Source organism: Phodopus roborovskii, unplaced genomic scaffold (assembly GCF_943737965.1).
Source record: "Phodopus roborovskii unplaced genomic scaffold, PHOROB, whole genome shotgun sequence".
In the NCBI taxonomy this organism is placed as follows: domain Eukaryota; kingdom Metazoa; phylum Chordata; class Mammalia; order Rodentia; family Cricetidae; genus Phodopus; species Phodopus roborovskii.
In genome coordinates this window covers 4,325,942-4,352,236 of record NW_026126434.1, presented here as the reverse complement: position 1 = coordinate 4,352,236, position 26,295 = coordinate 4,325,942, and the positions used below count along the sequence as shown (strand labels likewise).

The 26,295-nt window shown below is 48.6% G+C and overlaps 1 protein-coding gene across 3 annotated transcripts; it reads left to right on the top strand.

Annotated features, from left to right (window-relative positions):
* The first annotated feature begins 13 nt into the window (after positions 1–13).
* Camk1g (calcium/calmodulin dependent protein kinase IG) lies at positions 14–26,081 on the top strand. Of its 3 annotated transcripts, none has more exons than XM_051186687.1 (13): positions 14–202; positions 8,240–8,369; positions 10,353–10,481; positions 14,800–14,874; positions 16,108–16,246; positions 16,823–16,946; positions 20,426–20,501; positions 21,865–21,977; positions 22,763–22,841; positions 24,339–24,426; positions 24,629–25,053; positions 25,631–25,746; positions 25,878–25,993. In XM_051186687.1, exons 2-12 carry the CDS (start codon positions 8,269–8,271, stop codon positions 25,719–25,721), a joined length of 1,440 nt encoding a protein of 479 aa, XP_051042644.1. In that variant the 5' UTR covers positions 14–202; positions 8,240–8,268; the 3' UTR covers positions 25,722–25,746; positions 25,878–25,993. The 3 variants fall into 3 exon arrangements, with proteins under 3 accessions (XP_051042644.1, XP_051042643.1, XP_051042642.1); XM_051186686.1 differs by lacking the exon at positions 14–202 and adding an exon at positions 983–1,089 and having other exon boundaries at positions 25,911–26,081; XM_051186685.1 differs by lacking the exon at positions 14–202 and adding an exon at positions 983–1,089 and having other exon boundaries at positions 25,878–26,079.
* The last annotated feature ends 214 nt before the right edge of the window (positions 26,082–26,295 follow it).

Below are 26,295 nucleotides of genomic sequence, written 5' to 3'. Positions count from 1 at the left end.
AAGGAGAGATACAAGCAGATCTAGCTACTTTTACTCCCCTTTAAGGCTGCCTGGTTACGGTCCTGGGAAAGAAAACCCCTGCATTCCTCCCCTTTAACTGGGTTTATTGTTAAAGCACTGGGGCAGCTAATGCTCACAGACCTGTAGGAGCAGGCTTGCTGGCCAAGACCACGGACTGGATACCTTTCCTGTGCGTCCCTGGGTAAGACCCTTGCTTCTTCTCTGGGTTTTTAGGGGAGATTACCTTGCTTAACCAGAAACGTGGGGCACCGGGAGGGAGGACAGAGAGTGGGTTTGAAGACTCCCTTTTAGTCCCTGTCAGTGGTCTCAAGGGTAAGTTGTAGCAGCCAGGAAAGAGAGGTCTGAGTGGGGACCTGGTAGGTGCTTCCTTGGGGAGCCATCTGATCATTTCCCTAGGGCTGGCCTGTGGGAACCTTCTGTTCTTACCAGCAGGGACAGGAATAGGGGACCTTTGTGCCTAGGTCAGTGAGCTCCTGGCTGGAAGGTGAGGGGCAGAGGGCTTCAGGACTGACAGCTCCTCAGTACCCCCTTTTCCAAGCTCACCTTCCATTCCTTCACCTCTGGGACCTACCCCAGCTATCAAAAGAGAAGGCTCACCTAGCCCATACCAGCATCCTTGGTTGGGGTGGATAGCTTGTGGGCACAAAGGCCATTGCAAACAGCCTGTGGCTGTTCTTCATACTCCAGGGAAAAGATGGCCTCAGGCCCTAAATGAAGCAGCATGGACCCTGCAGGGCTTCCCACCCAGGGCCCAGGCTGCTGCTGTCTTAAGATGCAGGACACTGGCACAACTTGCTAAATCTGTGGGTCATAACCCAGCTCCTTTACCTTCCCCAGGGCCACATCTGCTACCAGAGTCTTTAAACTTCCCTAGGCTGGCTCTGTGGGGTGTTCAGAGTAGGTTTGGATTTGCCACCCACCCTCTCTTCACGTAAGTTTGACGCACAACATTAACCCTGAGGCCAGCTGCAGTGTGAGCCTGGCCAGTCTCCTGCTCTGGAAACAGATAACCAATCATGAGGAAAATCTCTAAGCTGGGTCAAGAGGGTCCAGCAGGTTCCATCTCGGGTAAGGAATGAATCTTTTCCAGAGCACAGATAATCATAGACCACAGGCAAAATGGAGTCACCATTCCTACAGACCCATATCTGAAACAGACCAGAGTGCAAAGTGCTTAGTAATAGCTGATACTGCTGCACTTCACAGTTGGCAATAGGCTTTTAATTTACCCCGCGGTGGGATAGATGGTTCCCCATTTAGTGTGTAGATGGGGCACTGGTACTCAGAAGCATAAAGGGATTTCCTGCTATAAAGCCAGCTACCACTGGCATCCCTTGTGTGCTGGTAGCATTTGGACCCCAGCTCATTTCATGTTGCTGTGGTGTGTGTGCCTGTGTTTAATCCTGTTTAGAAAGATGAGGAAAACTTTGTAAAAGGCTGAGGTCTAAGACAGTGAAGGTTTAAACTGGAGCCTGGAGCAGCTCAGGCAGTAGACACAGTGCCCCGGCTTCAACAATGAAGAATTTGAGCACTAAAGGAGGCTCAGCCTTTTTCAGATCATTGAAGCCATGTGTCTCCCAGGAATAAGTCAGGTGCTATGCAGCATGACAGTATCATAAGGAGGAAGGTGGTGATGAGTGACATCCCAGCAGCCACCTCCAGAAAAAGAAAAAAAAAAAAAAAAAAAAAGGAAGAGGCAACAGGTCCCATGGTACAAGGACACTGGTTGGAACCTTAGAAGTGGGTTCCCAGATCAACACAGTCACATCTTATCTGCTTGATTAAGGACATTTGTTTCCTTGAACACTGTTATCTATCAGTATCTCAGCCATAAAATGGTGTCACTTTGAAAAGTGACGGGGAAGCCACAACAGAGATCATGACTGCAAAATGCCTACCACTGCCCTGTCTGTCCAAGGGCTCACTCCGTCCTTGCCCTATTATTCTATAAGGCCTGGGAGCAATTCTGAATAGAAGGAAAACATCTTTCTCTAAAATGAGGGTTCTTCTCTATTTCCTCTCCCCCATTCCACACACACACCCAGCCAGAAATAAATTGCCAAACAGAATGCGCATGTGAGTGACGAGTGACGAGTGACGGCACCCAGCCGCAACAGCATGCCAGAGCCAGGGAGTGAATGAGCTGTGGCATGAATGAGAGGGGGTGCAGCAGAGTCTGGGGAAAGGCAGCGGCTGCCGCTACAACTGCAGGCACGCCGCCATGGTCAATGGCAAGGGGGCTGGGGAAAAGCAGCTGCCAGCAGGCAAGTAGCCGTGGAGGAGGGTTGCACAGCCTGACTGTGAGGATCAGAGCTTTGTCCCCAGAGGGAAGGTTTGTAACTCCAAGTGTCTTGATGCAGCATCCTGAGTTTAGCCTGTCTCTCCTCTGACTCCTCTAATATGGATCCTTGCTGTCCCCTTCTGAGAGTCCCAGTGAAGGGCCTGGCTGTGACATTTAATAGTAGTGAGTCCAGGGCCTGCACAGCAGGAGATGCCTCGTGCATGAAAGTGTTAGGCATCGTAGCCATCAATGTGTGACACAAAGATACACAAATAATGGTCACTAACTCCTAAGGACAAAAAGCATACAACTTGTGGAGAGACACACCCACGCTTGTTTTCTTCCCTAGTTTCTCAGCTGAAGACCAGGTGGGATATGGAGTTCGTGCTTGGGGGCTGTGCCCTGTGAAAGTGGTCTGTCTTCTAGCCCTTCCAAACCTCAGGGAGATGAATGCTCACATCCTGAGAGGCCTGGGAGAGCAGCAATGGCTCAGGGATAGCAGCTCCACAACTGCTGTCATACTCATTCCTATTGGGATGTTTGTCAGGGGGTAAAATATCACCTACTGCCCCTGTTCATCTCCCACGCTTAGTGTTCAGCTCATGTGCCATACTGTGGATGCACTGTGTGTGCTGGAGAGGACTCACAGGCCCTTTGATGCATTTGACTTTACTACAGTACTAAGTAAATGACTGGAGATAGCTAGTCCCATTCTGCAGATGAAACTGAGGAGGCCAGTGTGGTTAAGACTAAACAGCTACCCCACTCTGCTGACTGTCACCTGTATCCCAACTTCTTAGCCACCAAGTCAAGCCATGGAGAAGGCTCTTGCTCCTGCTCTGAGCTGTCCACTCCTAGCCTTAAGCCAGCTTGTCAGGCAAGCGGTAGGATGAGCTGGTTGAGCTTAAATGTGGGAATGTGGGTTTTCCTCTAAACTGCGGGCCAAACTGAAAACCTGCAGCCGTTTGGTGAGCAGAAATTGGCATGTGGAGCTGGTGACAGGACTGAGAACAAGCAGAGAGAGAGAGAGCCTAGGTGTTCCTCCCCAGCAGGAGACTCTGGGATCCTGCAGGCTGATGAACCATTGGGTTGAAACCCATTAGCTAGGTACAATTTGTGCCAGCTCCACAGATGTCACCATGTGGCTGTGATACCACAGGAAGAGCAGGTCTGTGATGGATGGCAAACAGGCTGCTGGGGGATTGCATGTATTCCTCAAGAAGACAAAGTAAAAACAGTATTGGAGATGGCCTCACCTGCATGCGCCATGCTCCCCATGAGCAGTCCAGGTCTCTGCTGCTGATGGGTATTAAGAAAGCATCTCATCAAGGAAATGTGCGGACTGCTAGAAGAGACCCCAGTAAGCAAGTGTGTACAGTTGTCTTCAGAGCCCTTCGGCAGCTGATGCAGAGACTCTGCAGGCAGCCACAGCACATCAGAGCCATCTTTCCACAGGGAGCTCCTCTCAGGGTGCGCATCCACAAACTTCAGGGACTCATCTGGTTCAGTCTCCATTTTTCACTAAGGTCAAAATTCAGAGGTCTATAGTGATCTGCCTTGGGCTGCACAGCTGCAGAGCTCTGAACCATGAGAGCTTTGGTGTGTTCTCAATCCAGGCTCTGGAGTACAGATGATTAATAGAGTCTGGTATGGGTCAGAATTTTGGAAACAGTGGTACTGGGTCAGGAAAGCCAATCAGCTTTTACCCTCTGGACTGGTGTAGTCTGCTCTGTGCGTGGCTCTGCTTTGGAGGCAGGGTACACATTCTTATTAAGATGACACAACTGATAACCTCCTTCCCAGCACTCCTGGGTTCACAATGCCATGCATGCTTCCAAAAGTCCCTGGAGAAGAGGACAAAGAAGCTTTAAGGTGGCTGGGGGTAGAGTTCTGGGGTAGAGTGCTTGCTTAGTTTGGGAGGCTCTAGATGGACTAGATCCCCAGAACCAGAAAAAAAAAATAAATCTTGGGCTACCTTGACTCATCTGGGGTCAGTCAGAGCTAGTGAGGCAGCCCTTGCTGAGAAACTCCAGGCAGAAGTGCAGAAAGCACACCCATGTCTCCTCTGCAGGTAGAACCAGGAGCCATTATCTGCAGGTTTAGAACCACACAAATGGCATGCAAAAGATTCTCTGACCCTGCCCTTGCCCTTTTGGTGTGTTCAGGGCACTTTAGGAGCACCATGTCCTCCCTGCACTGTGTGCATGTGGTGGAGTGAATGGGTTTGGATGGACTGTCTTCAGATAGGCTCAGACACAATAATTCCAGGACTCTAGCAGGGCAATACTGACTCCTTAATTGGTCCTAAATGGATGAGAGGAGGTTGCATAGAGCAAGGGAATAGAATTAAGAGTCAGAAAGTGTGGGTCATGATGTGCCTAGCACATGTGGGCAGCAAGGACATTGTAGATGTGCCTCATCTTCCAAAGAGTTCTATCTGGGTGTGGGTCTGAACCCAGTGGAGCTGAGGAGAAGATAGTGAGCCCCATGGGATACCACGGCGGGGCCTCTGGCCTGCTGGGCTCATGCCCAGCATCTCTCAGCCGTATCTCATCAATGGCCAGGCTGGCTGCCAACGTGGGTTAGAGCACTTGTCCCAGAAGCACAGGAAGGGCTCATACATGCCAGGGCTATAGAGCTGTCTGTGTGTCCTCTGGCAAGAAGTGTCCCCTCTGGCTCCCCGCTTGCTAGAAACTCAAAGGACCCCAAGAGGCTAGGAAGACCAGACCAAAACTACAGCAAGACCAAGGCTTCATCTCTTTGGGGTTATTTCTAGAGAGATGATTACCTAAAACAGGGTGGCCAAATGCCGAACACATTGTGCAAGAAGGAAACTGGGGAGTGTCCTGACTCAGGTAGAGTGTCCCAGAGACTCAGGACTGAACTCATCCCATTAATCTCCTTCTGATGCCAGGACAAGGACAAGAAGTGGAGCAATCTGTCTTTTTGCCATCATTTTGCCCCCCTCCTGCTGCACTTCAGATGAGAATTCCTCTCAAGGGCTTCAATGGGGTGCTACCCTCCCCACAGGCTCAGAGCAGGGCAAAAAAGACACCCATCCCCCATTCATACCCATCTTAAGCCTAGCTCCTATCTGAAAGCAACCTACTTTCCAGGGGCTAGGCTAGTTGTACCTCCTGTGTGCAGTAGGCTCACTAATGGGCACTGAACACTGGGAATGCTGTGCTTTAGGCACTTTGCCTAGCACTTTACCCATGTAGGTTCCATCAGTGCAGACCTGCATTCATTCTTTGCAGCTAGATTGCAAGTGTTTGTAGGGCTGGGTTTATGTCATAAGAATACTGTATTCAGTCCTAAGTATACAAGAGGTACTTACAAAATGCTCAGTGGATGGAAGGTTGTCACCTCATGATTCAGAGATGGTTTTATACAAAAATGGTCATTTTTCTTTGCCAGGAGTCTTTGGTATAGAATCCTTCCTCACAATGATATCGCTTTGTTGAGGGGTGAGAGGCATAAACCATGCACACATGCCAACATGGGGGATGCCTCTTGAAGGTCCCTGTGGAGGTGAAACTGGTCCTAAGCCTCAGAGTTGTCTGTGGGGACTAAGCTCTAAAACCCAGTGGTATCGGTTATGGGAAATAGTGTGGGGCAGCGTGCCTTGGAGGCAGAGTGGATAACATTGGAGCTCAGATCATCTCTGAAGTGAGGGGACAAGAGGAGAGTGAGACTGATGATGTAAAAAGCAGTGTGACCCAGCTGGGGTGTGGGTATCCCCCTCCCTCCCTGTGACCACCCACCTGGGCCTCCTTCCCAGGAGGTCTCTGTGACATCATAGATTGTAGGAGCTCAACCCTAGAAGGTGTGGGGTCCAGATGTGGGCCCCAAGTGTTCCACACAGAAGATGAAATTATTAGGACACATTGTATGGGAGGAGAGGTGGGTGGGAAAGATGTTTTCCACGGCTTCTCCTCAGCTAAGAATACTATGTTTTTAAAGCTATTTAGGAACATTGAGCACAGATCAACTAATGAGGCCTGGGAGTCTCCTGCAGAGCAGGTGGTCATTCTCTGCAGGTCCCGAAGGGGGAGTGGTTGCACAGCCAAGGTCCCCATGTTCAGGCTCTTCATATTATGCTCCTCTCCAGGAGCAAGCTCCAGCCCTGCTCTTCCATGGAGGGGAGAAACCAAAAAGGAGACAAGCAAACCAACCTAGTCTATTCTGCACCATTAGACATGCACCCCTTTAGCCCGGCTACTGCCTTCTTCAAGGCTGCCCACCAATAGGGTGTTACCCAGTAGGGAGAAGCTATCCCTGGACACTAGCTAGCCCAGCCACAAGACTGGCATACTATCGTGGACAAGCTCAAGTACAACTGTCCCCTTCCTTTTCTGGCTGCCTGGTCAGTGGGGTTCAGGCACCCCCCACACCAAGGATCCTGAAAGATTTGGGATTTGCAATCTGCAAAGGTGTCAAGCTCCGGCTGCCACCCTGTCTGTCATCCTCAGAGCACCTTCCCCACAGTCTGAGAAGTTGAGAGAGGGCATTCGAAGCCAGATTCCAAACCAGTGCTCTTCACCAGACACAAAGCTGCAGAAGCACAAACATTTTGTGCACGTGTGTAAGCATGTGTGAGTGCACACATAATGTGCATATGTGTAAAGGCCAGAGGACAGTCTTGGCTGTCACTCCTTAGATGTTGTCTGATGTTATTTTTGAGACTTCACCAGAGTAGAATAGGCTGGCCTAGCAGTGAGCCCAAGAGACGTAGCTATCCCCACCTCCCCGGTGCTGGAGCTACATACATGTACTGCTATGTTCAGCTTTTCCTAGAGATCAAATGAGGGTCCTCATGCATTCAATAAAAGCACTTTATTGGCTGTGCTATCTCCACAGCCTTCTAAAGGGCTCTGGGGCTTTAATGGGCACTTGTTTTTGTCTTAAAGTGGGATCAGAGCCACTGCCTAAAAGGAGTAACCACTAGACATCTTTCCTACTTCCCTGTCAGGTTCAAGGGGTAGAGGGTGTTGGCAGAAGTAGTGTCTCTCTATCCCTCTTCAGACACTCAGTAGCTGTGCACTCCGCTATCCTGGCTCCCCTGCCTTGGGAACTTTGTGCTCTGTTTTTCTGTAGGGAAGCCCCTCTGTGCAGTGTTTGCTTGTTTGACTCCTTTGACAGCTGCAAGCCTCAGCCTAAATCCAACCTGCTTACAATGGCTCCACTGGCCTTATCAGAAGACATTTTCTTTGTCCCCATTACCCACCAAGTCTCTTGTCACTTACCCATGGACATGGGAGTTTCCTGGCTGTCTCATTACCCGCTTCCTATGCCTGGCTGTCCCAGGATGGAGGTCCATGGCCCAGCTTGTCCACCATCACCTATCTAGCACCTGGAATATCACTGGTACTACATAAATGTGTGCAGCCCCAGAGCTTTGATGCACCATGAGGGCATTCTTCAATTCAGATGCTAAAAAAATAAAAATCCCCCCAGCCCTGTGTGCATGCCATGGGGGGTGGCAGGGGAAACACACTGCTCCTTCACAGGACAGGCTGCAGGTAGGAGTAAGATCAGGGAAGGAGCCAGGCTGACTCCAGAGTCTGAATAAACACGGGAAGTTCCTGGGCTCAGTTCAGATGCCAGACAGCTAGGCATACCATGTCAATCTACATGCCATGCACCTTCATTAATGCACAGATTGCCTTCAGGTTTCCACCCCTGATCCCACCCTAAGGCATCTAGCAAGCAGATACAGAGCAGCCATTTGCTGAAGTTGCTCTAGCGATTTAGGGAGCATGTGGGAGACTGCTCTTATTTTTTATTTTTGCCATTTTCCCAGGTTCTGTTCCCAGTTTTCACTTCTGGCCATTACATCATGATCTGGGTGTTTTAGATTCTCTCCAAAACCTGTTCTGTCTTATTTGAGAAGCACTTTGATCAGACCTTGTCTTGCTTCCCTCCCCTCCCACAAAGCTTCCCAGGCAGCTTCAGCTCTGGAGGGGATGGGGCGGAAGGAAGAGGAGGAGGATGATGACTGTGGTTCCTGGAAGAAACAGACCACCAACATCAGGAAAACCTTCATCTTCATGGAAGTGCTGGGATCGTAAGTCCTGGGGCTGGGCTGCCTGCTGGGGGAGGTTAGCCCCTGAAACTCACTCCCAGTTGCACTAAGAGACTAGGGCAGAATGTTATAGCCCTGGAGTTGGGGTCAGAAAAGTGTGCCTGTTACTTTAATGCTCTGGAGCCCATAGGAGACACCACCACCTACCCCCAGATTCTGTATCCTGAGCCACCCCAGTAGCTCCTGACATACTCCCAGAGAGCAGGTGGGTTCCTTGCCCCTATCAGTTCCCCTTTACCCTTCCTCTTCTCCTTATTCCAGTGCTTTATAAATGCTGGAGTCCATGGTGTCTGGGCCAGCCCCTCGACAGCAATCACAGGGCTGGCTGACTCCATGTGAGGCTGCTTGTCTGGAGGAGACTCACCACTCAGTTCTGCCTGTCCCCCAGGAGGTCACAGGCTCTGACTTAGGCCAGCCAGCAGCTCCAGCCACCAGTCTGCGCCTCTTCAGAGCCCCAGCTGGTCAGCTAATGAGCCAGGGATAATTGGGCCTAGGCAAGCAAGGAGTCCACAGGCTTGCTCCCTCTAGAAAGCTTTCTAGCCAGTGCTGGCAATGTGTCACATCACTCTGCCTGGCCAGGAGTCTGTGACCTCAGACAGTGAGAGATCCCCATTCTGTCTGTAGACAGACAGGCACCAGGCACCACTGAGAGTCAGGCTATCACTACACAGGGAGGTATCTGACTGTGTGTGCAGTGGGGTCGGGGGAGACACAGTGGCAGGGCTAGTTGTCAGAGCCCTGGCCTTCCTTCAAGGGCCCAGCCAACATGGGGCTGGCTAGAAAGAGGCAGTTGGCAGAAGAGAGACAAGGCTCACCAGTGAATCAGAAATGATTTGCTAAGCTCCCCCTAAGCTCAAACAATGGAGAGCAAGAATCCCAGGCTGATGAGAGCTGATGTGGCACCGTCTCCTAGAAGACATTCCAGAGGCAATCATGGCCCCCCTCATGGTGACCGGGGAGCCCCACCATGGCAGCACTGTGCAAACCTAGAAGGACTCAGGAGCCATTTGAGAACTATGGCTTCAACTTTTAGACATAAGGGAAAGGTGGAATGGATCCAATAAACCCTTCCACCTAAATCCAACTGTTAACATTTCACTGATCAGTCATCCCCAGTCTCACACCTGCAGATTCAGCCATCAGAGAGTCACACATAACAGGAGAAAACTGAATCTGCCCTGAATATGTTCAGGTTTTCTCCTGTCCTGATTCCCCAACAATGCAGCACAGCTATGATTTGAACAGCATTCACCTCAAAAGCTAAGATTCCAACATGAACCATCAAGCTCCAGCTTCCAACCCTAGCTAACCTGATGTTCTGATGGCTGATCTCCAGGGCCCTTCATCCCTGAAGCATGTCAGATCCTGCTGGGTTCCAACCATCCTGCCCCAGAATCTGCAGAGACTGCCAGAATGAAGGAGTGGGTAACCAGCCTCCTTGTCTTCTAGGGACAGAACTGGGGTTATTGCATTGATAAGACAAACCTGGAGTCCTGGCTATTCAGGAAGCTGAGGCAAGAGGATCACATGATCCCAGGAATTTTAAGAGAAGCAGTCTGAAGACAGTAGGACCCCATCAAATTAAATTTAGAAATTCATAAATAAAAGCTAATTAAACGTATCCAGAAGCCTTTCTTCTCTCATTGCACATGAGCCTGTCCTCTCCTACCACCACACCATGTTGATGGGCAGTGAGCTGGCTCCGTCGATTATTGATGGGGCTTGCCATGTGAAGAAATGTCCACAGCTAAAGCAGCCTCTGGGGACAACATAGGGAAAAGCAGCTGCCTGGTGCCCAAATCTGCCCCATGTGATCTGCAATTTGGGAAAGAGCATACTGGCATGTCAGATAGGTTATGGGCAACCCACTCATCTGAGCTCATGGTGACAATGGAAACTGGTCCCTTTCTGGCATGCTCTCTGCCAGCCAGAGCTACATTTTCTGTCTCGGCCTCTTCCCCACAGAGGAGCTTTCTCAGAGGTGTTCCTGGTGAAACAGAGAGTTACTGGGAAACTCTTTGCCCTGAAGTGCATCAAGAAGTCACCAGCCTTCCGGGACAGCAGCCTAGAGAATGAGATTGCTGTGTTGAAAAGGTAAGTGTGTGTGTGTGTGTGTGTGTGTATGTGTGTGTGTGTGTGTGTGTGTCGGGGGTTAGTGTCAGGGCCAGCAGGGGTTGGGGAGGAGGAGGCAGGTGAAGCTATGGAATTCTGACCTGCCCATCCCTCAGGGTTTCCACACCTGTGGAGTTCATGCCCTTGGAATTGTTGTCAGGTTAGTCAGACAGCTGAGCCAGATGAATTGTTTGCCCAGCAACTGACTGGTGAACTCACTAGCACATATGTGTTGGCCAGAGAGTGAGTAGCTCACAGAATCGAGAGCCAGCTGATGGCCGACAGCGGGAAGAATCAATAACTGAGTAGGCAGCAGGAGATAAGAATTAGCCTTGGTTTGATCCAGAGAGAACCCACGCTCATCCTGGAAACTGCCTGAGGCTGCACTGATGTATCGCCAGCATTCACAGTGAGACTCTTGCAGTGAGCCCATGGAGTGCCTGTGACACACTAAGAGTGACAGGTGCACTAACACATGGTCAGAACCATGGGATGAGGTAGGCGTTGCCTAGGAGCCCACGTTGCCAGCTGGGGGGAAGCACCCATAATTACCTTGTCTCCTACCTGACTGCCTATAATTCAGCAGGAAGTAGCTTATGGAGGCGACAGGTTCATCTTTTGCTGGCCCACATGCCTGCTGAATGTGAATTATTCAATATGTTTTCAAAGAAGAAAGGCTTTGGCAAGTGAGTAAAATTTTGTGGGCAAGGAGGCAGCACAGAAAAGAGATTCAAGAGTTTTTGAAAACTTTTTTTGTACAGAACCAGGGAAGTGTAAGGAGAGAATGTATACTAGAATCCCCACAGCTTTGTGTGGGTAGCATCAAGGACAGGCATCAAGAACGGAGTGTGGACTGGAACACGGTTTGCAGAGGGGCCTTTATGCCAGGATCAAGGATACTGGCTTTATTCTATGAACAAAGAGAACTGACAGAGAGATTTCAAGTAAGGAAACAGAATCAGATTAATAATCACCCCTCTTGGGTATGCAGGAAGATGGGTTAAGGAAACCAGCCTAGAGGACAGGAATTCCATTATAAAAACCCTCACAGCAAGTTATGCAGGGTTAAAAGACACAAGAGGCAGGATTGTGTGAAGACAGTTATGGTTTAACCAACAAGAATGCCAAAGAGAAGAACATTTAAAATGATCCTGAGACCAAGCCAAGTGCTCAGTAAGTAGAAGGTGATACCATTGCTTGGAATAAAGAACAGAAAGCATAGACTTCAAGGAAACAAGAAGAAATAGGTTGGAACTTGGTATTGTAGACATCCACTTATCTCCACATGGAAGAGCCTGGGCTGGGGGTTGAGGGGAGGGAAACAATGGTGAGCTTTCTCACTGCACTGTATTAACAGCCTAGATATTTTTAAAAAGATTTTTTTTAATTTTACAGTGTATTTATCATTATGTGTGCATGTGTACATGATGTGTGGACACATATGCCATCGTGGGCACGTGGAGATCTGGTTCCATAGGTTGAACTCAAGTCTCCAGACTTGTACGGCAAGCACCTTAATCAGTGAGCTATCTGTGTTTTTCTCCTTTAATCCTGACATAACTATAGAAGAGAGATGCACTTTTCAGACCAAAATCAACCAAGCAAACAATAAAGTGAGGATTTGAGAAAGCCAGCTAAAGTTAGGATATGCCAGAGTCAAGTGGAATCCTAGACCCCCCAACTCATTATCAACCACCTAAAGGCATCTTCCTCCCCAGGCATCCACAGAAAAGCTGCTGGGGAAGCCAAACCTCTTGTCTGTCTTGATCCTTCTGCTTAACTCTAGGGCAGGACTTCACAACAACTGGTGGACCAGACCATTTTATCCATATTGAGGGTGGCCCTGTGCATTGTGGACTACTTAGCAGTCTTTCTATCTCCACCCTGTAGATACCAGTGGCAGCCCCAGCTCCCAACAACAACACTCAAAAATATGTTTCTGGAGGCCTGGAAAAAATGGCTCAGCAAATAAGAGTACATAAAGCTCATACAGAGGACCCAGGTTCAGTTCAAAGCCCCTAGATGATGATTCACAAGCACCTGTAACTGCAACTCCAGGGAATCCAACACCCTATGGCCTCTGTAGCAGCCATCTGTAGGCATATGCTGAACATAAATTCATGCAGGCATGCGTGAATGCACATATACACATACACACAAATACTTCTTTTAAAGAAAGTTATTTTAAAAAATACATTGCAAAAAAAATAAAAAATAAAAACTGTATTGCTAGATATGGTAGTAAATGCCTTTTAAGTTTAGCACTTGGGAGGTGGAGGGAGGAGGATTGGCACAAGTTTGAGGCCAGCCTAGTAGTAGTATGCATGGTAAGTTCCAAACTAGCCTGGGTCTGACCTACACAGTAACATCCTACCAAAAGGAAGGGAGGGAGGGAGGGAGGGAGGGAGGGATGGAGGGAGGAAGGGAGGGAGGGAGGGAGGGAAGGAAGAAAGGACTAAGAACCATAATGCAAAGGTCAATTAGAGGGATAGATGATTGGAAAATAGATATTAGATGTAGATAGATAGATAGATAGATAGATAGATAGATAGATAGATAGACAGACAGACAGACAGATTATACATGGTGTAGCACAAATTCTAATAGACCTTAATAATAAAAGCCTGGAGTCAGATATTGGGAAAAATGTTGAAAGTTCAGAGAGACGAAGGAGCAAACCACAGCCACCTCTACCTCACTAACTTCCCAGCCAAAAGAGACTGTGCTCCAGTCCCCTCCCACCTTATCACTCCTCCCTCCACCCAGCCATATTACTTTCTGTCTGTCTGTACAGACCTCCAGACCTCTATGGTTAACTAGGGCTAGCTCTGCCCCCTGATCTCCAGGCAAGCTTTATTTGTTAGAACATAAACAAGACATCACTACATCATGAATGGATACATGGATAGTTGCCAAATGCCCTTTAAGGGGCAAATATCCCAATAAAGAACCACTTGTCTAAGGCATTCCATAGAATCTGCCTTTTTTAATATCTCAACTCCTTTTTCATGGTTACTATATTAATTACTTCTTGACATCCCCCCCTCAAAATTGTAAAGAAAGAAGGGTGTAGTGGCATCTTGCCTCACCAGTGAACTTGCAATGGTGGCCACACTTTTAATCCCAGCACATAGGAGCAGAGGCAGGGGGATCAATGTGAGTTTGAAGCCATGCCCACAGGTTGTGACCACTATGGCAAGTTCACTGGCAAAGCAAGATGCCACTGCAGGAGGGGCTTGTTTTGATTCACAGTTTGAAGGATCTAGTCCATCATGGAAAAGAAGAGGCAGGGTCTCAAGGCAGCTGAGTGAATCACATCCACAGGCAGGAAGCCAAGAGATGAAGGCTGATACTCAGCTCACTTTCTCTCTCTCTTTTAATTTAAATTAGAAATATTACCTTATATATCAATCCCAGTTCCCCCTCCATCCCATTCTCCCATGCCCCCACAGATCCCCATCCCATCCCTCTTCTGCTCCATAGAAAGGGTAAGGCCTTTTATGGGGGATCATCAAAGTCTGTCATAACATTTGGGACAGGGCCCTCTATGGGGAATGGGCTCCCAATGTCCATTTGTACTCTAGATATAAATGCTGTTTCATTATCAGGGGCCCCATAGACTGCCCAGGCCTCCTAACTGACACCCACATTCAAGGGGTCTGGATCAGTCCTATGCTGGTTTCCCAGCTATCAGTCTGGGGTCCATGAGCTCCCCCTTGTTCAGGTCAGCTGTTTCTATGGGTTTCTCCAGCCTGGTCTTGAACCTTTTGCTCATCACTCCTCCCTCTTTGCAACTGGATTCCAGGTGGTCAGCTCAGTGTTTAGCTGTGGGTGTCTGCTTCTACTTCCATCAGCTACTGGATGGAGGCTCTAGGATGGCATATAATGTGGTTATCAATCTCATTATCAGGGAAGGGCATTTAAGGTAGCCTCTCCACTACTGCTTAGATTGTTAGTTGGGGTCTTCCTTGTAGATCTCTGGATATTTCCCTAGTGCCAGATTTCTCTTTAAACCTATAATGGCTCCCTCTATTAAGGTATCTCTTTTCTTGCTCTCCTCTATTTTCCCCCCAACTCAATACTTTCTCTTTTATCCAGTTGGGAACCCCAGACCATGAGATGGTGCCACCCCCATACAGAACAGGTCTTTCATCCACAGTTGCTTTGTGCTGGCCTCCTCAGGAAGGCTTCTCAGACCCGGTCCTCTTACATGTTGCCATCCAAACTATCTGGTAGAAATTTGGGTCTGAGCCCACAGTCTTTGTTTGGACCACCTGAACAGGATTCTTATCTTTCCCAGGATCAAGCATGAAAACATCGTGACCCTGGAGGACATCTATGAGAGCACCACCCACTATTACCTGGTCATGCAGCTGTAAGTTAAGATGACCCTCGCCCGTAAAGAGGCCTAGGGGAGGAGGGCCAGGGGAGAATGAATGGCTGCCAAGTAAAGTCAAGAAAGCTCCAGGGACTCTGAAATGCTGTCCTTCTGGGTCAGTGTGCTGTCTGGTGTGGGCTGACTATTGAATTGGTTCATACCAGCACAGACTTGCAGTTGTGCTATTTCCTATGAGCAGACAATAGCTGTTCATGCACTTTGCTACCCATAAGGTCTTCTTGGACTTCTTGGACTTCCCAACCACTCAGCCACTGAAGAGGTAAATGCCAGAATCCTTCTCGGGCACCACCTTAATGAATCTATTTCTATGGGCTCCACAGTAGGCCTATTAACATCATTCTAGGATAAAGTGGTTGCGAGAGTAGAAAACTTAGGTAGATTATTTCAATTCTCAGCATAAAGAACGAATTTCTCAAGAGAGATCCACTTAAATTAAATGCAGGCTACGTGGTATATCCTTCTGTGGGACTGTAGAATGGTCTCTGTGTCTGTCACTGTCATGCTGAAGTAAGAGTTGTATCTCCTTTGTGTGGTAGCAGGGGGTGGAGCTGTTGGAACTACAAGGTGTCAGGTTTCAACATGATACCTAGAAATATTAAGAGTACACTCAAGGAGAATTCAATCTTTCATTAGAGGCAGCAAGTTCTCTAGCACTGTGTTCTAGTACTGACCGGAAACTTTTAGAAACAAAGTATATATGGTAATGGAGGGTCAGACTTAATTTATAAGCTCCAAAATTCTCATTTCCCATTCCATTCAAGTTCCAAAATACTCCTATGTCCCTGTCTGAAATCGCAGCCATGAGTAGCCCAGTTTCCCTACAGATGAAAGAATTCCTATTATAAAGGTATGCATAATTAATCTAATTTTCACACTTTCTCCAATTTTAAATCACCTCTGTGTTAAAATGACTTCCTGTGTCCCAGGAAAACAAGGACAGTATCCATGGGAAGGAATTCCTAGCTTTTCCAGGCACTCTAGCCAAGGCCATTTGAATTATAATAGAAGCTTCCAGAAAGAGATCACCCAGTGCTTGAACCAAAGAGAGACCCTATTGGTGGTCTCAGACATGCAAAAGGAGCATTCTGAGGCAGGAGAATGCTTCCCTTCACCATCATGTCCCACTTGAGGGTGCCTGCCTGCACTTACAGCTATGGCTACAGAAGTGCTTGGCTGACCCAATATGAAATCAGATTCTTGTACCCACAGTGTTTCTGGGGGTGAGCTTTTTGACCGGATCCTGGAGCGTGGTGTCTACACAGAGAAAGATGCCAGCCTGGTTATCCAGCAGGTCTTGTCGGCAGTTAAATACCTCCATGAGAACGGCATCGTCCACAGAGACCTAAAGGTGACGGGACAGGAGCACTGGGTGGGAAATGCATGCCAGGAACACTGGGTGAATTTCACAATGTTGTATCAAGCCTGAGAAGCAGAACTCTCAAATGAGAATGTTGGTCTGGTTGGACTCTGAGAGTCCTTATGCTAACCATGGATGCTCATTGTTCAATTACACCTTAGCCTTTCTGTGAGCCTTTCGAATGCTCTCCCCATTACAACAACAAAATAGCCCACTGCCATAGTCAAATTCAAGCATAACAATCAATCACTAAAGGTCTAAATCATAACAGGCACTACAGTATACTTTGAGATATAAGAGATAATTAGCCAAGGGCTCTATCCCTCAAAATGTAGTTTAGGGTAGTTGGGAGTGGGGAGAGGTGAGCAAAGCCAGCACCATAAGCGAGATAGAATTCTAAGGTGCAGACCAAGGGCACAGATAGCAGGAAGGTGGAAAGAAATAGGGAAAGGGGTTGTGGCCTCTGAGTTGGGAGTCCAAGGCTTAGGGTTCCAAGAAATCCCATATCAAGAAGACTGGCACACTGTTCAGATGGTTCCTTCCTACGCTGTGTATCTCCTTTTGCAGCCTGAGAACCTGCTGTACCTTACCCCTGAGGAGAACTCCAAGATCATGATCACTGACTTCGGTCTGTCCAAGATGGAGCAGAATGGAGTCATGTCCACAGCCTGTGGGACCCCAGGCTATGTGGGTGAGTTCAGGAGCCACAGAAGCTGGCCATGTGTCTATTCAACCACTAGTGTTTGAGTTTGCTTTCTGTTGCTGTGTGTGATAAACACCATGACCAAAAGAGGAAAGGGCTTTCTTTGCCTTATATCTTATAGCATGAAGGTAACTCAAAAAGGAAACAAAAAACAGGAACTGAAGGGGAAGCCATGTAGGAATGCCACTTGCCAGCTTGTTCCCCATGCTTGTTCAGAGATGACACCACCCACAGTGGTCTGGGCCCTCCCACATCAGTCATTGCCCACAGACCAATCTGATAGCAGCAATTCCTTGACTGGGGTTCTTTCTTCCCAGATAACTCTAGCTTGTATCAGGTTGACATAAACTAAACATCACAGTCGATATCGTGTCAGTTTGACACACAAATATGTAACTATTAAACCATAACCTTTCTTTTCTTATTTGTTTCCAACATATCATGCTGACATCACAATATTAAGCACAGTCTTTAACATTTCCAACACTTTCAAAGTTCAACAACTTTTTAAAATATCCAGTCTCTTAACTGTGGGTTCCTGTAAAATATAAAACAAGTTAAATACAGTGTGCAGCTTCATTTGAAGCAAAGCAAAACCAGAATCTAACACAGTAACTAGATCAATGATGACACTTGGAATTAGTTGTCTTCTTGGCTCCAAAGGGCCCATGGGCAGCTCATTTCTCTGGCTCTGCTATACACAACACAAAGTTTGTTCCATAGACTGAGGATATCTAACCGCATACTGCTACCATCCCTGGTAGTCATCTCAGTCCTGGCATCTGTAATATCCTGAGGTTTCCACTGTAATGGAGCTGCACCTTCAGCCTTTCCTGGGCTCACTTCATGGAGACTCTGACAATGACACTCAGTGCAAAGCCTGAGCTACTCTCCATAATCCATTCATGCTTTCAAACCAGAACCCTGTGGCAGCCTCTTCTACCTTATCTGCCAAGTTCTGCTGCCAGCTAGATGTGCAGTCCCATGCACCTCTGACTATAGCTTCTGTGTGATGACCCTGGAGAAACACTTCCCAGAAAACTTCAGCTCAATGATGCTGGTCTCTTGCTAATTAATCTCGGCTAATTTTTAAGTGGCCATATGCCATGGATTCTTAATTCAAACTACCTCACCCACAACCCTGATAGCCTTTACTTCCCTGAAATTTCACAAGCCAGGCCTCCATCATCTGCACCCCACTTAAAGTCCCTCTTCTAAGATCCCATAATAGCTCATTAATATCTGGACATCTGTAAGGAGTAGGGATTTTCCTCCTGCCGCTGGTCTGGTCCCGCCACAGCGCCAGCCCCAATTAACACACTGAGACTCTGTATTTGATATAATTCTGTTGGCCCATTACTTGTTTCTTATCGGCTAGCTCTGTCTTAAGTATTAACCCATTTCTGTTAATCTAATATTTCCACGTGGTCTTCTTACCAGGGAAAGGGGCCAGAGTCTTGTCTCCCCAGTCTCTCCATATTGATTCCCCTTACTACTTCCTATTTCCTCCTTGTCTCCTAGCCCCTCCTATCTTCCTTTCCTATTGGCCAACAGTGCTTTATTAATTAACCAGTATGAGAAACATATACAGAAGGGCATCTCCCATCAGACATCTGATGGCAGCGGCCATGGAGGAGTACTTCTTACTGGCTTGCTCAACCTGCTCTCTTATATCTCCCAGGACCACTTAACAAGGAGTGGTACCAATCACAATGGCCTGGGCTGCTGTTATATGGTTTTTACTTGTTTTGCTTTTGGGGGGCCCCCCACCCAGCTCCCAAATGAATCATACTTGGAGGCTTATTCTTAATTACTTAATTATAAATGTCCAGCCTTAGCTTGGATTGTTTCTTGCCAGTTTTTCTTAACTCAAATTATCCCATCTACCTTTGCCTCTGGGCTTTTCTTGTTCTCTTACTTCTGTAAATCTTACTCTTACTCCATAGATTGCTCTGTAGCTGGATGGCTGGGTGCCTGGCCCCTGACATTCTCCTCTCCTTGTTCTCTTGCTTTCTTCTTCCTCGTTTCTATTTCTATTAACAACCTCTGTCTGCAGCCTTGTCTATCCTTGTTCCTGCCTCGCTATTGGCTGGCTATTCAGCTCTTTATTAGGACCATCAGGTGTTTTAGACAGGCTAAAAACCACAGCTTCACCAAGTTAAACAAATGCAGCATAAACAAAAGTCACACACCTTAAACTAATATTCTACCACACTGGGCTCCTCCTCATCCCACATCAACCCCAAATCAATAAAATGCCCCACAAACCCACCCACAGGCCAATCGGATGGAGGCCACTCCTCAATCGAAGTTCCCTCTTCCTGGATAACTGTAGCTTATGTTAAGTTGACCAGCACAGCTGTGATAAAGCTCACAGAGAAAAATGACTATGTGTGGACATGTTCATCCTTGGGGACTGTCTAATAGAGAGCCGTTGGTCAGTCCATTTGCCTCTCTAATCCTGCTCTTTACAGAGCTTTCCCTGAGCCCTTCCAGTAGACTCTCCACCATCACAACCTGAGACTGGCAGAGAGATAAGGGCTGAATCACTAGCTCCCTTCCCCGCTACACTAGAACCCCTAACTATTAGGAGTCTGGATCCACATGATGATGATGAGTTTGGACCCAAGGGGTATGAGCACTTCATATAACTCTATGATGCACACGGGAATGGAGGAAGCTGCCCATTCAGCTGCCAGAACTCCTGAAAAGAGAGGTGCTGACAAGGCATTTGGTGATGACAGTTCTGGGACTTGAGAGGAGGAAGAGGAATGGGCTCAGAAAAGTAGAAGCCCAGACTCCCGGAAAGAACCTGCTCTCTCCCATACAAAGTTTAGTCACCCATCTAATACCCATGAATACTAAACCTAATACTGGGGTACCCTCAGAAGGCATCTCTGCCTGGCTTTCCCAATCTGAGGGAGGCATGGCTGATGACCTTACTGAGCCCTCAAGCTCCTGCCCTCGACAGGTATCCAGAGATAGATTAGCAAGTTTCTGCCACCTTCTGGGGGCTTCCTGAGATGACTAGGATAGGGGAACTCTGCCTTCCAGGGCTTCTGTGGCAGTGGGGGAGAGACCATACTACCCTGCAGATCCCTGCTCTGAAAACAGAGACTGGGGTCCTCCATGTGGTCCTTATCATGAAGGCTCCCCATGTGAGCACACACAGTTGTTAACTCCCAGAGGGTACTTAGTCTGATGAAGTTGGAGAACTCCAGGCTGATGGAGGAATCATAAGCAGCTTATGGAAACTCCTACATTGATGGGGGAGTAGGTCTCTCCTCTCAGGAAGAGTTTGTCTGCTTAGGTAGATACAGTCCCTGCCTTTGGGGAGTTTTCAGTCTCATAGACGTTCCCTACCCTACCCTTCCATCCCCTACTCCCATCCCTTTTCCTATTCTCTACTCCTCGCTCTGGCCTGCTCTCTTGTCCCTAGCCCTGAAGCTACCATTGATTTCCTACAGCTCCAGAAGTGCTGGCCCAGAAGCCGTACAGTAAGGCTGTGGACTGCTGGTCCATCGGCGTCATCACGTATATATTGTGAGTAAAAGCTGGCGTCGGTGTCGGTCTCAGGAACTGCTCACCCTGTGTCCTCTCAGGCATCTGTGTGTGCATGTGTGATCACACAAGGTCACTTATGTATACGTACACACACACACAAGCTCACTTATGTACATAACTCTGAGCTCTACCAAGCCATGAGCAGAAAAAGAATCCAGCCTGCCCTCACTCTTCAGCCACCTGGATCACCCTTCTTTGGGGCACTGTATTGTCACCCTATGTGCAAATATATTGAGTTCCAGTCACTCTGTAGAACTAGCAAGAACATGAGAGACCAAGGCTTAGAAACCAGATGGGCTGAAGCATCTCTGCTCCCCATACTCAGCAGTGACACCATCTGAAGGCAATGTCATGAACTAGTTTCTCAGGCATGTCCTCTCCTGCACACATCCTCAGGCCACTCCCTTTCCTTGCCTTCCCATAGTTCCCCCCACCCCACCCCCACATACACACACCTAGCATTCCTCCACCATAGCTGCCAGCTTTGTTCTTAGGGAATAACTTTTGCCTCCTAGTGTGGATCCTGTTGAACAATACTCTAACTCATTTACTCAAATAATATCTGTCTGAGTTCCTAGGCTGGGGCCTGGGGGTGAAGCCTGCCCCCCAGTTGGGAGACAGCCTGCCTAGCATGCATGAAGCCCTGAGTTCAGTCATAGTACAGTATAAAGCTGAGTGGCGAGAAGGGGGCTAGAGAGAAAGAACTCCACAGTTGGGAGCACTTGTTGCTTTTTCAGGAAACCCACACCTGGCCTGCAACTCTAGCTCTAAGGGGATCTAATGCCTTTTTCTGGCCTCTAGTGCACATGTGACACACAGACACAGATTAACATATAAATAAAAATAAAGCATCCTTTTTAGAAAATAAAACCTGCACGGTAGTCCACAAATATAATCCTGGTACTCAAGAGAGAGATAGAGGCAGAAGAAGCAGAAGTTCAAGGCCATTCTCAGCTATATAGCAAGTTCGAAGTCAACTTGAGCTACACAAGACCCTGTCTCAAAAAGTAAACCAAAGGAGCCTAATCTCTTGTGATATTCTCCGTCATTCTTAAGGGTGCTTTGTAGAGAACACCTGAGAGCCAGAGGAAGTAAGGCTCAGTGGGCAGACATCCTGCACAGGGTCCTTCCAGAGACTCTTCTTTAGGACTCAGCTCTTTATATGCTCGCTCTGTGGGATCTGCTCCTTCGGAATGATGGGTGGGCCTATCTCCTGGTCACACTGCTCCTCTGGGACTCTCATCGACTATGAATGTGCACAATGGGAGGCTGGAAGAAAGAGAGGTTGGTCCAGGGGGGGAGGGAATGTCTAGCAGACTCCCTCCTTCCTGTCTTCCTGCAGGCTGTGTGGGTATCCCCCTTTCTATGAAGAAACAGAGTCAAAACTTTTTGAGAAGATCAAAGAGGGCTACTATGAGTTTGAGTCTCCATTCTGGGATGACATTTCTGAGTCAGGTGAGTATGAGGGCAGAGACTATGATAGAAAATATCATACTGGAGACGACAGTCCCTGGGGCTCATACAGGAGAAGCTGCCAAAGAGGATAGAAAAATCTATAACTGGTTCAAGGGCTAGGACCCCTGCCCTTGCTTTTCTGGAGGGAAGCACAGTACCTAGGGAGAGGTGAGGAGGGATGTGGGTCAGATGAGAGGCCACTAGAGAGAAGTCCAGCAGAGGTGAGGGCTATAAGTGGGGACACAACAGGTAACAGGACAGAACAGACCCTTGTGTGGGAGAAGGCGGCATGCGTGCTGGGCAGTGGAGGAGAAGGCAGTGTGCATGTTACAAGTGAGAGAAGGTAAGTGTACATGATGTATATAAGAAGGGAACATATGTGCTATTTGAGAGAGAAGGTAGCATGCATTCTGTATGTGAAAAAGGAGACATGCATGCTTGTAGGGCCTGGTAAGTGGTGGTCAGAGATGGGAGAAGCCAGCACTCACATGTTAGTCCACGTGTTTACCAGAAATCGCATGCACACAGTGTGCAGGCACATTGGTATGACGTGACTGGCAAGGTTCCCCTGTATGTGTGGGTGAGGCTGCCTAGAGCTCTCTTCATGGTGGCTTGTGGTGGGTTGTTAGGTGGTTTGGATTTTTTTCTCTCCTTCCTTTAAGCTTTAAAACTGCCTCTTTGCAAGATTAGCTAAAGATGCACTCACTGCCACCCACCAGCCTGGAAGTGAATTTCTATCAGTCATGAAATCTGGCCCTTAGCTGAGCCTCTGATATTCCCCTTAGCCAAGGATTTTATTTGCCATCTTCTGGAGAAGGACCCAAATGAACGGTACACCTGCGAGAAGGCCTTAAGACACCCCTGGTAAGTGACAGATGGGATGGGCTCTGTCTCCTCCAATTCTGGTTCCCAAGACCAAGCTAACTCCCATGACCCCTGGACATCAAAAGCCCATACTGAGACATCTAGGAAATACATACATGTTCATCAGGCCCAGGTAGCCTGCAAACAGTCCTGGGTTGGGCCAGTCTGACCTGCAGGGGCCAGCCAAGTGCTCTAATCACTTCCAGAGGGTTCAGTCTTCAAGGGTAGGTGTTGGCTCCTACATGGTACAATGTTGAGTGCTAGATACCAAAGAGGCAACCTGTCCTAAGGGGTCATGTTGCTGGGGGTGTAGCTCAGTGGTAGAGTGCATGCCTAGCATTCAAGAGGCTTTAGGTGAATCCCTAGTTCTGCAGATAGTGTGCATGCATGTGTGCATATGTGTGTATGCACTCACGAGTGTGTGTATGTGTGCGTGTGTGTGTGTGATATGAATTGATAAGATGGGTAAATCTGAGGCACTGCCTTTTCATATTGTCCCTGGTCCTCTGCTCAAGAACTTAACAGCTGTCCCTACCTCTTCCCATGGCAGGCACAGAGTTCTTTGCATCTCCAGGTTTCCCCTAAGCTTATTCAGTCTTTTTTCAAGTTCCCAAAATTCTAGCCAACCATCTCTGATCCAGACAGACCTAGGAGCTAGACCTCTCTTCCTGCCTCCCCTACCCTCACCCCAGGCTTGTTCTTTAACACACCCTTGGTCACCACAGAGAATATCCCTCCTCTTGATTTCTATGTCACCTGTAGGATACAGATCCATGCACTGAAACCCTGACTCCCTAGTCCATACAGTACTTCCATTTCTCCTTATAATTACACTGCTTGCCATGAATTTTTCTAGCCCATGGTATGAAACACCACACAGCTAGAGTAGAGACTCCTAGCAGCCATGGCTCCATCTCTCTCACCTCTTTCGAGTCCCCTGGTGGTTGTACAAGTATCAGGAACATGTCATTTATCTGAGGAACACTCAGAGACGGGTGAAGCCAAAGAGAGGAATAAGGCATGACCTGCATAAGGGCATCTTGCAGAGGATGGCCCTACATGGACTGACTTCTGAGCAAGGACAAGGGTCCAGATGAGTGGTGACAGGGTGCCCTGTGATGTAAAGGAAGAGGTGAACAGTTGAGGCAATCTATGGCACCTACTCAGTGCTGCAGGGTAACAAACACATAAATATCCATGGACAATACCTGCCAGTGCTCACAGCTGCACCCAGCCAGCCCTTGCTTGCAAACAGAGCAGACCAGTCAGTCCCCAAGACTACAGTTTGCCAACACTGTTATCAAAGCCTTTGGTTCTGCCAAAACATAAGCCCCAATGACCTGCCCAGGGAAATATAGGAGGCCTCTTCTGCTGGAACCACCCTTCTCCTGGGATAGCCTATCCATTAACTCTGGCCCTGCATACTCAGAGCCCTGTCCAACTTCTGACCTTGAGTGTCAGGGCCACCTAGTAGCCAAGTCCTCTCCTACATGCCAGGATTGACGGGAACACGGCCCTGCACCGGGACATCTACCCATCTGTGAGCCTCCAGATTCAGAAGAACTTTGCCAAGAGCAAGTGGAGGGTGAGCTGTGCTCAGAGGCTGAGTGTGGTGTTCTGGGCCCTGGAAGGCTGGACCATCTGGGGTTGGTGGACAGGTTTCCCAGGTCATCCCTCTCCCAGGCAACAGCATGGGCATGGGCAGGTTGGTTTCCAGAGGCCCCAGGGAAAAGGTGGAACCCAACAGCCTCTGCAAGAGCAGAACCAGACATTCCCTGCCTCCTCAGCAAGCCTTCAATGCGGCCGCAGTGGTGCATCACATGAGGAAACTGCACATGAACCTGCACAGCCCCAGCGCCCGCCCAGAGGTGGAGAACAGGCCACCTGTGTCCCCAGCTCCTGAAGTCTCCAGACCAAGCTCCCATGACAATGCCATCACAGAGGCCCCCATCCTGGACCCAAGCACACCCCTTTCTACACTGACCCCACTGCCCTGCCCACACAGCTCCCATCCTTCAGCTCCTGGGGGCCGCTCCCTCAACTGCCTGGTCAATGGCTCTCTTCGCATCAGCAGTAGCCTAGTGCCCATGCAACAGGGCTCCCTAGCCTCTGGGCCCTGTGGCTGCTGCTCCAGCTGTCTAAATATCGGGAACAAGGGAAAGTCATCCTACTGCTCGGAGCCCACCCTCTTCAGAAAGGCTAACAAAAAACAGTACGTAGTCTCAGGCAGTCAGCCTCACCCTGCTCATCCTTTTCAGAAGGGGCAGGAACACTTGCTGGAAAAAAAAAAAAAAAAAAAAAAAAAAAACATGAACACAAAAGTCAGGCCCACTGATAGGCAGTTACAGGGTGGAAGGAACTCTGGGTCCAGTCAAGAGAAGCTTCTGCCATCAGCCAGAGAAACCAGCTAAGCCTGTGGTTTGAAGTTTGCTCATCTATAAAATGCATCACAGAGGTACTGCAGAGGTCTAGTGGAGAGATAGGCTGGGCCCCGGCCCTGGAATACAAAATTTACCTCACATGCACAATACATTCTGTCCCAAGTACTGAACAAAGGACAAGGCCGATGTATGAATGAGAAGTACTGGTACTAGATCCATTCTCCGACTTCTCTATTTGGTGCTGGAAGGAATAAGAGAGCCTTGGAGGTCTTTACAGCAGGGCCTGTACCATCATCAGAACTTCAGAAAAGGATGACAAGGCAGATGTCATGGGGGTGAAGAAAACTAGCTGTTTTCCTTCTTCCCTCAAATAATTCAGGGACTGAGTCTACTCTGTCTCCTTTCCAGGAACTTCAAGTCAGAGGTCATGGTACCAGTGAAAGCTGGTGGCAGCTCCCACTGCCGGGCTGGGCAAACGGGGGTGTGTCTCATTATGTGACCCCAGGAGCCTGTGAAGTTTTCAGGTAAGGTCTGAGACTGGAAGGCCAAGTTGAGGACCAGGGGAACTGATGTCTAGAAGGGAAGACCCACTCCTGGGGTTAAAGGAGGGACTGGGTGAAAGCCCCGCCCTCACACAGAGTGCTTCCCTTTTCAGGAGACAAGGCTGACTCTTCTCTACCTTTCTAAGCTGGCATCTGCCCTGCAGGAGAGGACGGTGAGCAGTGGAGCAGGGCTGGCAGGAGCAGCATCTTGAAGCAGTAGCCCGTTGATGACTGGGGCAGACACTCACAGGATGTTACAGAGGAGCCCCAAGGCCTGGACATTGCCTGAGGTCATGGGCAGGACACGTGGCATCCCAGCCTCCAGGTCTCCCATCCTGCCCATTCCATACCCCCCCAATCCATCCGTGACTGTGCAGTGTCCATAGATAGTGCTCATCTGGATCTGTGCTGTTCATTGTGAAAAAGCTTTGTGGGCTGGCCAGGCCGTGCCACTTTCTCCAAGCAAAGCCATAAGGAGTCTGACTGGGACTCCCCGCTCTGCAAACTCACTCCAGCCTCTCTGGCCTCACA